Below are 14,585 nucleotides of genomic sequence, written 5' to 3' on the forward strand. Positions count from 1 at the left end.
ACCAGGTGTTACCAAGCTTTAAACAGAGCACATATATGAAGGCGCTGGGTGAACTTTCACCCCAGTGAATACTACACACAGTCAGGCCAGGTCTCCCTTCTTTATTGATCTCTGGCTATAGCAGGGGTCTGGGAGACCAAGGGCAGGGGTGAGTCACATGCGTCTCTGCCCCACTTGGGGTGGGGTGGGAGGGACAAATGTCAGGGATCATGGATATGGACATCACACAAACAGGGCCCACTGTACAAATGTGTGGTTGGTATTTACAAGAAAGGAGGAGGGCAATCACCTGGATTTGGGCCTTTCCTGGGGCAAGGTGGGGGTGAGGAGGAACCTGAGGAGAAGAAGGGGCAGTGGACCTGGCTAGGCTCCATTCAGAGGACAAGACAGCAACAGCCCTGAGCCCCTCCCCCATCAGCCTTCCACCAGCCACTCCCCATTTGTCCCAGAGGAGGGGCCTCTTGGTGCCTGCTTCTGGGCCAGTTCAAGGGGCTGGAGGAGAAGAGGGACCCTCTCTGTTAGCAACCCCGAATTACTGGATTATACCTCACCCTCCCCACTGCACCTTTGACCCCAAACCAGCTGGTCTCCTGCCTGTGCTCATAAGATGCATCCTGAAGGTGCTTTGCTGGGAAGACCTCAAAGCACTTTACAGACATTGGTCGGATAGGAGCCACCCAGCCCTGGTAGGGAGAGGAAGGAGGCAAAGAGCTCAGGACTCAGCCAGGGCAGGTGACAAGTCCCAGGGACTCAGACCAGTCCCAAGCTCTTAAGGAACCCGGAGAAGGACTCCCCTCAGCCCCTGGTCCCAATGGCTCCTCTCTTCCCCAGTCTCTATTTTCAGAATGGGAGAGAGGGAAGATTGCAGAGCGTTGGGCTGGGGACAGGGCTGAAGCAGTGCAGGTCTGGGGTAAAGTGGTTGTCCCCCATTCCTAGGCCCCAGAAAGGTACCATGCCCTGAAGGAGCCCACTCCCCTCCCCACATGTAAGAGCTCTGAAAACCCCCAGCTTTCTGTTCTATTCCAGCCTGTCCCAGGGGAGAAGGGGGACCCAGACCTGCCAGCTAAGATCTGGGGTGGGGGGCTGAGGGAACCCCCAAAATGTATTGCTTAGAAACTTGGAGGCAAAAAGGAAGGGGGAGGGCCAGGGGGGCTGGCAACTCTGACCCTCCCCCCAGGCCCTGGGAAACCTCTAGGAAGCTCCCCCCTCCCAGCCAGACAATTGACCAAGGGGGAGTCCAGAGGAAGGGGGATGGGCACAGTGACCACTGGGAGCCTGAAGTTCCCCAGTCTTGCTGCCGGGAGATTAAAGTGCGCCCTAATGGGTATCAGGTGGGGAGGTGCCCTTCCCCCAACCCCACAATCTCTGGCATTTGGCCTTCAGGTGGGTTATCTGTTCCACGACCTCTGGAATCCCTTGGAGCAGATGGGGGAGCCGGTCCCGATGGATGGTGCTGATGACTTTAGACTTAATGAGGACCTGGGAAAGATGGAGACACCTCAGTGCTCTACTCTTTGCTTTTCTCTCCAATCTGACCTACCTTCTCTAAGTCCGGCTGGATCCCCACTCAGTCCCATGTACAGTTGTGTGAAAAATGCCCTGCAGAAGAGTGCCCAGCCAGGGATGTGAGAGGGGCTGAAATCCAAGTCATGCTCAGCTGACCTCACTGGGCCTTCTACCCTGGGCAGGTTCCTTTTTCCTAACTCCCACCAACATGCTGTACAGTCTGGCTGTAGTCTTGCTTAGGCCTCATCCTATTCTGCTATTGTTCTAAGAAGCTACTCCTTTCTTCCTGCAGGGACTGTGAGGCAGGAGAGGGTGGGAGGACTTCCCTACTTCCCACTCATGCCTAGGTTCAGCTCTGGGTCTTCACTTCCTCTACTTTCCTGCCTAGAAAGGAGAGAGACCTCACATCCACTGGACCCCAGAAGTGACCCTTTAAGGAGACCATGTTGGGCACTCAGCTCTCAAGACTCTCCCCACCTCCTCCCTTCACCATGACATGCTCACCTGGGCCACCCCACTAGGGCTAGTCCAGATTCCCATTCTGATTGTGTTCATCTTCCACAGGGGAGGACAGGGCCTCCTCCTCCTCACATGGGGACAACTCATCAATGGACATCTGGTTGGTGATACCTGCAGAGGGGCATGAAGGAAGTTGGGGCCAGACCAAGAAGTATTTTCCTCAGAACCCAAGAAGTATGTGGAGAAAAGTAAGGGATTCTCAACCATCTCCTTGCCTTCAAGCTGAGCTCCACTCAGCCTTTCCCCACTTGAGGAGAGCCTATCCAGCCTTGCTAAAACTCACAGTCCTTAACCTCTGGGAAAAAGATTTCCCATCTAGGACCACCAAGTTGCCCAAATCTAGAGGGACACCATTCACATAGACCACAGTGTACATGAGGTCCCTTGAGTTGTAGAATATGGCTGTCCCTATCCTCTCTCCAAAGAGCCCCAGTGGCACAATGGTTAAGCACTTGGCTGCTAACCAAAAGGTTGGCAGTTGGAACCTACCCGCCACTCCACAGGGGAAAGATGTGGCAATCTCTTTCCATAAAGATTTTAGTCTTGGGAACCCTATAGGGCAGTTCAACTCCATCCTACAGGGTCACATGAGTTGTAATTGACTTGGTGGCAATGAGTTATCCTCTCTCCAAACCCCATTCTAGAACAGTCCAGGCAACTCCGCCAGTCTTTCCTGTGATCTATCTTTAGTCTGATCAGCTCCATTCCCCACTCTAGGACTCAAATGGGTTGTTCCAGAGGCTTAAGGAAAATGGATCTGCTCTTGCTCCATTAGTACCCGCCTCCAAGATCTCACACCACCCACAATGGTACCCACCACTTGCTGCCCGTTCCTTCCATTTTTGCTTGTTCTCCTGAATGTGCTTGGTCCAAGTGGAGCGGAAGCTGACCACGTCAGGATTGGGCTCTCCCACTTCCACATCCAGAGAAGGCTGGCGCCACTGGAAGCTAGAATCAGGAACCCCCCACACCTCCGGAAGTGAGGCCCAGCCCACTGCAGAACCACCTTCATAGCCCTCAGAGGGGAAGGGAGAGGATGGAAGACCAGGAGCAGGCTTATGGAGCCTAGTCGTCATCCTCTTTTCCCTCTACTAGGTACACCCCAAGATCTTGTCCTTCTCCCCCCAGTTTCTCCCCTCCATCTCCACACCTTCCCTCCTGGTAAAAGGATAATAAAAACAAGGTTAGTAGAAAGGCAATAAAGATGGAGCTAAAGGAATAGACAAAAATGGAAGGATGGGTGAAGGGAAACACAGGTGCAGGCTACACCCTTCTGGTCCCATCCTGTGTGACAAGCAGCAGAGGGACTCCTAAGTTTGGAGTTGCCTGCTCTTCCACTACCCCTGTCATGGATGAACCTCCTCCCTGTGAGTCATTTCTCTCTGTGAGCTAAACTTGCCTCTCCCAGAACCAGGAGACCTGGCCACCCCAGCCACTCTCACCTGGGCTGGTTTTTAGACTTGGAGTCCTCATCTGCCAGGGGCTGCACACTCTTCTCTGCCACATCAGTGAGCACAGAGAACGTGGGCTCCACAATGAAGTCAATGAAACCTACAGTGAAGGAAGCCACAGTGGAGGTCTCTTACCCGAGGGCTGAGAAGAAGTTACAGCTAGCATGGTCGTGACCCTAGCTGCATGTAAAACCGGGTGAAGAGGTGTAACCTGGGGCTGGTATTCTCCCATTGGGGACAGGCTTTAAAATGTCTTTGTGACCCCAGAGAACTCCGCTTTAATCCCCCAACCTCTACCCCCAGGACCCCATGCTCCAGCACAGGTTTGGCTTGATAGAATGGTTTTGGTGCATGAGGACTTGGGGTAATCCTGGCCCAGGCCCAGAAAGCACTCTTTCCCCTCCCTGTAGGAAAGGGCACTCACCAATCTGGGACTGTGCCACGAGAGTGGAAGTGCGATCACAGAGCGGAGAAAAGGGCAGGCCCAGCTCTGCCTCCTTGTCACCCTAGGGGAGAAAGGACAGGGCAGGAAAGCTCCAGAGGATACCTCAGACCTACCAGACCTGGGTGAGGTTGGGGTGGTGAGGGGTTGTTGCGGAGGAGAGGTTTTTCTGTGCCTTTCAGCAGGAAATAAGTGATATACAAATGACATGCAAATTGGTCTTGGCAACTATTGCTAAGCCTTTAGGATAATGAGATTTTATCCAATGGTTTTGGGATCAGGTCTGAAGCTGCAGGTGGCTGAATGAAGGCATAGGGGACTTGGAGAGAAAAAGAGAAAAAGGCTTCCATGGGTAGGGGGTAGGCAAAAATACCACGCTACCTGACGGAAGAATTCCTCCATAAGGGCCTTGGTCCAGCGGCTGTGGACCGACCACTGCTTGGTTGGGTGGCTGATGTCAGCAGCATGGAGCAGTAGAGACAGGGCCTTGGGTTTGTCGATCCTGGTTGAGGCAGGTGGCAAGGAAAGAGATTGATCTTTAGGAAAACCCTGAACCCATTCTCTATCTTCCCCCCACGTGCCCTCTGAGAGCCACACATCGACACCCTTTCACATACTTCAAACACCCTCTGATACTACGTACATACACAAATAAACTTTAAATATATTTATATTTGCAAGAGACAGCACAGGCTAGTGGCGGAAAGCCCAGGCTTAGCAGAGGACCTGGATTTGAATCCCCACCATACCTACTGCACACTAACTATGTGACACTGAGCAAGTTGCTCAAGATTTCCATGTCATTTTCCTCAATCCTAAAATGGAAATAATAACAGAATCTACCACAGAGAGTTATTCAGAGGATTAAATGACAAAAATATATAAGTACTTAGAAGAGTGTCTGGCACATAGTAAGTGCTCAGTAGATGTTACCTAAAATTATTATCCCCCCAACAATAACACACTCTGACACTGTATACACTCCTGCACATAGACCCCATACACAGAGATTGACACAAACCTTCAGGACACACATAGGCCATTCTCTCTTACACACTGTTATATACTCCCACCCACTTTTAAGCAACATTATATGTAATTATAGCATTTGTTCTGTGCTTTCTTTTTACTCCACATGACTCTCCCAACATCCCTAATTAGAGTAGGAACTAGTGGCAAGCTGTTGTGGGGGAAGGCAGATTATTTTGACCATTTCACAGGTAAGGAAGCTGAAGTCCAGAAAGGCTGAATGGATTTCCCAACATTCCAGAGTAAGCCTGTCCTGAAGTTGGGACGAGAACCTCACCTCAGACTCCCAGCCCAAAGCATTCTCCAGCAGACCAGCTGCCTGAGCTGTACAAAAACCCAGGACCACACCACACACACATCACACACACTTACACAGAGATGCATTCAGATACCTGGAGTCAAGAGAGTATCTACATTCAGGTAAAGACCTGGCATACCAATTACCCAATGTGTATGCCCCCAATTCATACACCCCTCACTCTGGCCTGGTTCCAGCCACGCCCCATCCATCGGGTGTCACCTCTCCAGTTGCTGCAAGGCTGTCTTCATGGACTTCACTTGCTGGAAGTGGCAGGACATGTCTGTGGCCAACACCATCTCAATGACCAGGGCACGCAGCTCTCTGAATGGACAGAACCAGAGAAGAGATCGGTCCCCTCAGCACTGCTGGGCAGGAGGTCCAGGAAGTGGGAAGAGAGGGTTGGGGTGTGGGGGTCTCTTAGGGATGTCAAGTCCTGGCTTCTGCTCACACAAACTCATCCCTGGTGAGGTTGATGAAAATGTTCATCTCGTCATCCTGCATCATTCGGAAAACAGAGCTGATGTGGTGATTCTCCAGCACTGAACGATCATTGTACAGGATGGCACATTCTGACCTGCAGAGTCAAAGGCTCTTGTGTCCAGTCTCTGGTAAGGGGGAACTCTGGAAACCTCCTCCACCTCCACTTGGTCCCTCCTGCCCCTGCCACGTCCCCACCCCTCACTTGGTCTGGATGTGGAAGCTGTTGGTAGTGCCTGTGTGCTCGTAGTCATGGATGGCTGCGGCAAAGATGATGGCCAAGACCTCAATCTCCGACAGGCAGTGCTAGTGGAAAAGGATGAGATGAGAGGGCTGACCCTCTACTAGTCACTGCCCAAACACCTCCACACAAGGGAGGCAACTCAACCCGTTCCTTCCATTCTTCAAGGCCAGCTCTTGGGCTAATGCAGCCAACTTTCTCTAGCCCTGGAATGGCCATGGACCCTCCTCTATCCCAACCTGCAACACTCCCACTGCATCACAGCACACATCCCCAGCACTGCCCAGGAGGTTATGGTCACTGGGGAATCCTCTAGTGTTGAGTCAACCCAATTTGACTCTGTAAAGACGTTAGGAAGCCAAAGGAGAAGAATCAAAGAGAAAAATGGAAATGGGAGTACAATCTGGACTACCCAGTTCTGCAGCCATAAGACCCTGAATCACAACAGAGATCTCCAGGGCACCTACCACCATCCCTGTGCGGAGCAAGAAGCAATGGACTGTCTGGGTAACATCAGCTGCATGGATCTGGTTGTGGTAAGGATTCTTGTACTTCCCATAGCCCGTCTCCAAGGCATCCAGGAAAGTCATCAGAAACACAGTGGGAATCTGCAGGAGGAGGGAGGAAATGGAAATAGATCCAGGATCTGCAGGAATGGCAGGAGGCTGAGGACTGAGATCAGCAATGCCACCTTCCTTTAGAAGGCAGCGTGGCACAGAAAGAGAGCACAGGTCCTGCATGCTGGTGAACCTGGGCTCATATCCTGGCTCTACCACCTGCTGACTGTGTGACCTTGGGAAAGTCACATGCCTCAGACGCATTTGCAGAATGAGGATGATACCACCTACCCTGAATTTAATGAGATAAGTACAAGGCACTTAGTAAGTGCCCTCTAGAGAGTAGCTGTAATTATTATTATTTCCCTGGAGGTTTTTAATAAAAGGAAAGCTTCCCTCCTACCTTCCAACCACCTCACCCCACCCTCAAATCCAACATCATGGGACAGGGACTTAGAAGCAGAGGAAAGGATAAGATGACCTGGAGGGAGCCCTTCCAACCAGATATGAAGCACCCCCTCCTCTGAGAAGCCTTCCCTGATCACCTTCCTTCCATATCCACCACACACACCCATGCGTGGGCACACACAACCCACAAGCATCAGGGCCCAGACCTCTTTCCAGCTATTCTCAATTCTGTCCAGGGCTCTGCATATGCCCTTGGGCATGCCTGCCTCCTTCAAAAGGCTCAAGGCTCCCAGGGCAGGGAGGGCAGGGCCAGTGTCTTCATCTGTCCCTGGATCTCCTGAGGCTGGGAGGGGACTAAGGTTCAGGACATGGGGATGCTTCTGTAGAGAGGAGCAATAAAGAACACAGAAGATGCTCCACTCGTCTATCAGACCCTTACAACCCCCACCCCCATCCCTGGAGGGTTGTGCCCCAAATTTAAGGAATTTTAAAGGAATGTTTCCATAACAACTGGCCTTGCTTTTGTGTTGCCATGGCATCCCAAGAGGGAAAGGAAGGGGAGGAGCAGGGGAGGGGTTAGACGCCCAGGAAGAAAATGTGGAGCTTGAGGAGGTCTCTACCACCAGAGAAAACTAAACCAATAAGCACTCCCTCTTTCTCCAAGTGCCTTGAAGCAAGACAGACAGGCTGGGCCACCCCCAACCCCATGCAGCTACTCCTGGGATACCGAAAACCCAGTTGTCATGGGCAAGGAAGCAGAGTTTAGAAGAAGCTGGCATCTGGAATATATCTGATAACCAGTTTGAAGAAACATGAGATGGGAAAAGCCTTAGGAAAAAGAGGATCCTGCTATTTTCTGTCCTGGAGAGGGTAGGATTGGTGGGAAGATAATGAAACTGCAGAAGGACAGGTTTCAGGAAGGCACTGAAGAAAATCCCAACTGAGCATCTCAGGAAGTTTTGAAAATGCTCTTGGGACTGGTAGAAAACAGAGGAGTCAAAGGTCCAGGGAAGGCTCACATGCACAATATAGTCTGTTATAGTTAAGTGGAGGCAGAAGGATGGATGAAATGACCTTCCGAAGGCCATCTGGGAGGGGACTCTACAACTGACCCCTTGACTACCCCTTCTACAGAGCCCTCAGAAAACACTTGTATTCCTTTACCACCAACATCTACTGCCCATCCCCACCTGAGTGCTGACCAAATATCCCTACTGTGACTTTTCCGCCTCCCCGCCCTAGCCTCCCCTTCCAAATGTTTTTTCCATGTAGAAGTGCTTTTTTCCTGACGCTATCCCCCAAATATTGGGTTATCCCCCAAAAGATGCTTCTTCCAGGCACTGGATCTGGAGGGCAATTTAATCCCACATTCTTCTTCCTGGCCAGGCAAGCTGCTTAGCAAATCGAGTTCACACACCCTGACACAGCCCCACCCCAATCCCACCAAGCAGCTGAGAGCAGATCTTCTCTATGACATTCCTAGGACAGAGACCAGAGCTGGGAGAGAGTGGCCAATTTTGTTTTTTCCCTCGAACAGTCTCCTGAGGAAACAAATTGAGAGACTCTAGTCCCAAAGGGCACCAGCTGACAGCATTTGGACTCCAGGCCTCCGTCTCCACAGGCAGAAGGCAAGACAGCTAAAAAGGGGAGGTGAACTGGGTACCATCCTGGAGAGGACAAGTAAGAGAAAAAAAGCAGAGGGGGCAAGAGTAGAATCCCAGGCTACATGGCTTCAGTCCCAGAATCTTCCCTAGAAAGCAGTAAATAAATTTAGAGGTTGGGACAGCAGCAAGAGAAAGGCAGGCCAGACTTTGGCGGGGTGCTTCCCAGATGGGCATTGAGTGAGGAAGCCTACAGAATCTACTTAGTTGGGAATCTTTTAAAAGAGGAATTAATGGGAGTGGAGAATCCTGCCTGGAGACAGAGGTAGGATGATGCCTAACCTTGAAGCGGCTGATGAGGCTATGCCGAGTCAGCAGCTCAAAAACAATGGTCCTCAGGGCGTGGTCATCTGCTGCCCGGTTCAAGGAAAAGACATCAAAGCACCAGAGGTCCAGGTTCTGTGGAGAGACAATGGACTAGGCAGGGAGGCTCTCAAGAGGAGCTTCTCAGCCACAGGAAGGGTTGAAGTTAGACTTCAAGGAGAACTTCCCAATGAGTACAGAGACTTAGAAAACAGGAAAACAAAGAGGTGGTAACATGGGCCTCTTTTTTCCCCAGGTATCTCTCATGATGAGAGATAAGAACATAGGGGTTTGCCTCTGGAACAGGCAAAAGTTGTTTGAGGAACACGGAAATGACAGCTAAAAGGGGGAGGGAAAAATCATGCTATAAACAGAGTCTGGATGTCCCGATGGCTATTCCATTCCTCAACCTTCTCCTCTTTCCCAGAAACCAGGGGTCACCTTGAGACAGTGGAGGACCGCCGTGGAATGGGTGGGGCCCACAGACGTGTACGTTCTCCGGAACATCCTAAGGAAGGATAAGGAAAAGGAGTCCAGGTGTGAAGGTCTGGGGAGTGAGGGTCTGGTCAGGCGGGGGTGTAGGGATGAGCCATGGGCATGTGGACTCATACAGCTGGTGGGACCCTGGAAGACCAGGGTGGCTGCGAAAAAGGGCCACAGCTGAGGCAGGGGGAGCTGAGTGTGGGTGAGCCTCACCGTTCTACGAAGATCCCAGCCTGCACAGCATGCACAATGCTTCGGAACTTGGGCTTTTCCTCTGCTCGGCGGCCTTTGGCCCGGGCTTGCTGGGTGAAGGTGGAGGCCAGCCAGTCCCGTACCTCCGAAGGCACAGCGTCTGACCGCAGCTCCTGCAGCTCATCATCCGTATCCAAGATTTGCCTGAGGCCCCAGAAGTGGAGTCACAGAGGAGAGATAGCAGGCGCTTCTTCAGCCTGGGGACATTAGGCCCAGCCACAACCCATACCTTAGTAACTCTCATGCCAACTCTCTCCTGTCTCTCACTCCCTCTTTCCTTTCTCTTGATTTCTCTTTTTATTTCTGCTTCTCTGTCTAATGCCTCCAATAATGAAACAGGTCACTATGTGAGGTAGTAAGCACCTCAACTCTTCAAGTGTTCAAGCAGGCAAGGCGATACCACCTGTCAAGGAGGCTATAGAGCAGCACCGTCCAATAGAAGTAAAATGCAAGCCACATAAATAATTTTAAATTTTCTTATAGTCACAGTAAAAAGATAAAAACAGGTGAAGTTAATTTTCACGATAAATCTTATTTAACCTAATACATGCAAAATATCATTTCAACGTGGAATCATAAAATATATTAATGAGATAGCTTACATTCTTTTTTTTTTTCCCTCGAAGACTTCAAAATTTTGTGTGTATTTTATACACGCATTCAGTTCAGCTAGCCACATTTCAAGTGATTAATAGCCACCCATGAGTAGTGGCTCCCCCTATTGGGCAGGGCAGCTCTGGAGGGATTTCTGCACTGGGGAGAAGGTGGGGACTAGGTGAGCATTAAGGTTCCTTCCAAATCTAAAACAGGCTTCTCTGGTTCCTGGTATCTGTGTGTCTACCTTTGCATCTCTCTGTCTGTCCCTCTGCTTCTTTATCTCTGCCAACATTTCTAGCTATATAGCTCTTTATAGCTGCTCCTCCCGCTCCCTTTCTTCCTGCTTCTGTCCCTGTCATGTGTCCCTATCTCCAGCTTTCTGTCTTACTCCCCGTTTTCTGGATTCCCAGCGTCACCACTCTCACCGTGTCTCGTCTATATAGACAGCCTCCAGCAGAGAAGCTGTGTATTCCAGGTTTTTCTTCAGCTCCTCGATGTTTACCTCCCCATTCTCCAATTGCTTCACCATGTAGCGCAGCCTGCGGGGAGTGGGCACAGATCTCCTGTTTAGGCACTGCTACCTTGTCATGAGACTAGAAGACCCTCTAATAGGATGCATTTTACAGAGACAGCCTGTCTTCCTTAAATAATAGTGCTAACATTAATAATAATAGCAGCTTATGTGTCTGATCCCAGGTTATTGCCATTGCCTGTATTAAGTTTACCTAACCCCAAAATTTAATTCCAGGTTTTTCTTGACTCTACCACCCTCACCCACCATCTGATCTCTCAACACCTTCCTTTTTCTCGGTGTTTCCTACAAACACTTGTTTAAACTCCCCAGGTCCAGCGGAATTAGGTAAGCCCAGGGGTGATGTTTTGGGGATGATCTATTTCATTGTCTAAAATAACCACACGCTAAAACTGCTTATTTCCCCAATGAAAGAAGGTATTGGGATCAACAGCAACCAAAATAGCACCCAAAATTCCTTCTCTTGGTCATGGTGGGGAGGGCAGTACATGTCCACAGTCCCTCTGTCCCTGGCAGGGACAGCAAAAACAGAACAAAGACCAATCTGAATGCTTTCACACAGCCTCACTCCATGCAGGCAGAGCTAATGGATTATGATTCCAGAATCCATCAGCCAGGACAAGGCAGGATTAACCACTGCCTCCCCATTCCCAGGCCAGAGGACTTCTGCCAAAGGGTTACGTACAGGACCTGTTCCCTGCCTCTGCCCCAGCCACAGCTTCCCCTAGAGCAAGTGGTAGGGGTAGAGCTAGGGAAAGAGAAAGGATCTCATTTACTGGATGCTTCACCTGAAGGGAGAAGCCCTGGTGGTGTAGTGGTTAAGTGCTACGGTTGCTAACCATAGGGTCTGCAGTTTGAATCCGCCAGGCGCTCCTTGGAAACTCTATGGGGCAGTTCTCTGTCCTATAGGATCGCTATGAGTCAGAATCGACTTGATGGCACTGGGTTTGGCTTTGGTTTGGTTTTGCCTGAAGGGATGAGCCTCTCATATTCTGTACTTGTGAATTCTAGGCTTGGGGTCAGTGATTAACTGAGAAGCTTCTTAGAAGTCTGGCCAGACCAGTGCAGGCAGTCACAAAGAAAGCAATATTCTCTGATATTAGTGATATTTTTTAAGCCATTAAGCATTTCCCACTCTCACTCCTTCCAGCCCCACTAAAACCAAGAGGGGGGTGAAATGCTGGCCATTACAATTCCCCAGTGAGAGGGGCTTCAGAACCCAAGGTCACCCTATGAGTCAGGGAGGAGAACAGAATGAGTCAGGGACCAGAGGCCGAAATTAGCATCAATTCCCAGGGAAGATGGGGGAGGGAGAACAATGGCATTCCCAAACAGAAGCTGCTCTAGAATCGTGGGGTCTCAGCAGCTCTGGAATAGAGAGGATGCTGAAAACAGCCAGCCCCAGGAAGCGTCACAACTCAACTCTCACCTTTGGGCCTAGTAGTCCAGGCTGACATGGCTGAATGCAAATGAGGGAAAAGGGAAGGGGGAAAAAATGGACTCCTTAGTGGGCTATCTTCAAATCTCACTTCCAGCCTTCCTGCTGCACTGTCTCTATGTGGAAACAGCAGGTTGTTTGACAAGAATGAGGATGACGTAAATTCGAAGGTTTGAGTAAAGTTCAGCCCCAGCTCAGGCTTCATCAGGGAGGAGGATTGGAGGTTAGACAACATAAAAGACTTTCTAGACAAATGAGCTAGGAAGGAGGGTAATGAGCGGGTATCTCCCTGGGTACCCACCCAGAGATCACAGAACAAAGAGTTATGCTCTGCCTTCAGGGTCAGACACAAGCATGGGCTTCCCTCTACTGGTTAGTTCCCTAGAGAGGGGCCCTTGAGTATGGGGACACACAACCCAGGAAGAAAGGCCTCTTCTACTGCCTCTGGTCCATCACTCCCCCACAATTCCATGCCAGCCCTAATCTTCCATTTCATTCAGGCCCCAGAGGTCAATGCTCACCACGAAAGTTCCTCCAGTTTTATTCTCAACCCACCACTTGAAACACACATCCCAAAGTACACAGGCTCCCAAAGTGAACAGCCAAGCCCACGGATGCTCATCTGCATGTATTCGCATAATCACTAACGAAGCTGCCAGCTCTACATTTTAAAGAGCTATTGCTCCTACATTATCTCATTTTATCCTCACAATGGGCCCAGGAGGGAGGGAGGCAGGAAGGAATTGCTATCCCCATTTCCAATGCAGAAACCAAGGTTCAGGAGCATCTGTGGCACCATGTACTGAGCACTGGTCTAGGAGGCAGGAATCCTGGGTTCAAACTTACCACTTTCTGGCCATGAGCCCTTGTGTAAGTCACCAACTTAATGTTTATCAAAATGTGGCCAGTAGACCATCAGCATCAGAATCACCTGGGATACTTATTAAAGATACAGTCTCACCCCTACCCCACACCTTCTGAACCAGAATCCCTGAGGGTTCATCCAGGGATCTGCATTTTTAACAAGCACCCCCAGATGATTCTCACGCACATTAAAGTTTGACGACCACTATTTTAGAATTTCATTCTCCTCATCTGGAAAATACACAGATGATTACATACCAGCCTGAAAGGGTTGTTAATAAGAGGATTAAATGCATTAATATATGCAAAAGGGCCTAACAAAGTGACTGGCACAAAGAATCCCCATAAATGTGATTTGCATCAGAATGCAATGACCAGCACGATGCTGGGGCCACCAAGCCCATATCACACACCCTTCAAATCCAATAAGCACCTGCTTTCTCTATCCCAAGTCCAGAAAAAGAAAAGTGAGTCTAGCTTAGATGCCAGTTGCCGTCAAGTCAGTTCAGACTCATGGCAACCACGTGTGCGTCAGAGTAGAATTATGCTCCATAGGGTTTTCTAATGGTTGCTCTTTTGGAAGATCGCTAGGCCTTTCTTCTGAAGCACCTCCAAGTAGACTCGAACCTCCAACCTTTTGATTAGAAGCCAAACACATTAACCCATTAACTGTTTGCACCACCCAGGGACTCCCTAGTTTAGATTTAAAAAAACCTCATTGCCATCAAGTTGATTCTAGCTCCTAGTAACCCTATAGGACAGAGCAGAACTGCCCCACAGGATTTCCAAAGCTATAATCTTTATGGGGAAACCCTGGTGGCATAGTGGTTAAGTGCTATGGCTGTTAACCAAGAGATCAGCAGTTCAAATCCGCCAGGCGCTCCTTGGAAATTCTATGGGGCAGTTCTACTCTGTCCTATAGGGTCACTATGAGTTGGAATCAACTCGAGGGCAGTGGGTTTGGTTTTTTTTTTAACCTTTATGGAGGCAGACTGCCACATCTTTCTCCCATGAAGGAGCTAGTGGATTCAAACAGCCGACCTTCCAGTTAGCAGCCGAGTGTTTAACCACTGCACCACCAGAGCTCCTTCTAGGTTAGAGAAAGGCTGGTAGTTAGAAAGCCACGTAACAGAGGAATGGGAGAATGATAATGGCCATCCTTTTTCCTATTTGGGTAGCTCTTTACCTCATTTGAGCCTTGAAATCACCTTATAAAGGAGGTTAAGTGACTTGTCTAAGGTCAGTGGCACTCAGGTTAGCAAGGCCTACAGCTCACGCTAATGGAGCCTAACTGTGCCCCTCAAGCACAGACTATGTTGGGGCAGAACAAGCCCAATCATGTAGATAGCTCAGCAAAGCTGGAACCCCACCACCACAGCTTCTTCAGTCTCAGTCAATCTATCCTTAATTAAATGTTTATGTGTCTGTTAGCCCATGGCAGACTGTGAGTGTCTTGATGGCACTGACAATGACTTGTTTATCTTGCCTTCTTACAGCCTGGCACAGAGTAAGTGCTCAGTAAAT

At 49.9% G+C, this 14,585-nt stretch overlaps 1 protein-coding gene across 4 annotated transcripts in view; it reads right to left on the reverse strand.

Moving 5' to 3' along the window:
• Positions 1-94: 94 nt before the first annotated feature.
• PDE1B (phosphodiesterase 1B) overlaps positions 95-14,585 on the reverse strand; it is a 29,729-nt gene continuing 15,238 nt past the window's right edge. For 3 of the 4 annotated variants that reach the window (XM_064284104.1, XM_023557172.2, XM_003405071.4), the window contains 14 exons: positions 10,653-10,766; positions 9,592-9,774; positions 9,337-9,403; positions 8,875-8,991; positions 6,434-6,574; positions 5,931-6,031; positions 5,697-5,822; positions 5,468-5,569; positions 4,300-4,420; positions 3,901-3,982; positions 3,468-3,576; positions 2,843-2,973; positions 2,011-2,136; positions 95-1,479 (listed from right to left, as the gene is read on the reverse strand). In XM_064284104.1, coding sequence (XP_064140174.1) covers positions 2,030-2,136; positions 2,843-2,973; positions 3,468-3,576; positions 3,901-3,982; positions 4,300-4,420; positions 5,468-5,569; positions 5,697-5,822; positions 5,931-6,031; positions 6,434-6,574; positions 8,875-8,991; positions 9,337-9,403; positions 9,592-9,774; positions 10,653-10,766 — 1,501 coding nt within the window. In that variant the 3' untranslated portion in view covers positions 95-1,479; positions 2,011-2,029. The remainder of the gene's footprint in view (positions 1,480-2,010; positions 2,137-2,842; positions 2,974-3,467; positions 3,577-3,900; positions 3,983-4,299; positions 4,421-5,467; positions 5,570-5,696; positions 5,823-5,930; positions 6,032-6,433; positions 6,575-8,874; positions 8,992-9,336; positions 9,404-9,591; positions 9,775-10,652; positions 10,767-14,585) is intronic. The other variant, XM_010597350.3, reaches the window with a different exon arrangement.

The sequence above is a fragment of the Loxodonta africana genome, chromosome 4, assembly GCF_030014295.1.
Source record: "Loxodonta africana isolate mLoxAfr1 chromosome 4, mLoxAfr1.hap2, whole genome shotgun sequence".
NCBI classification, from domain to species: domain Eukaryota; kingdom Metazoa; phylum Chordata; class Mammalia; order Proboscidea; family Elephantidae; genus Loxodonta; species Loxodonta africana.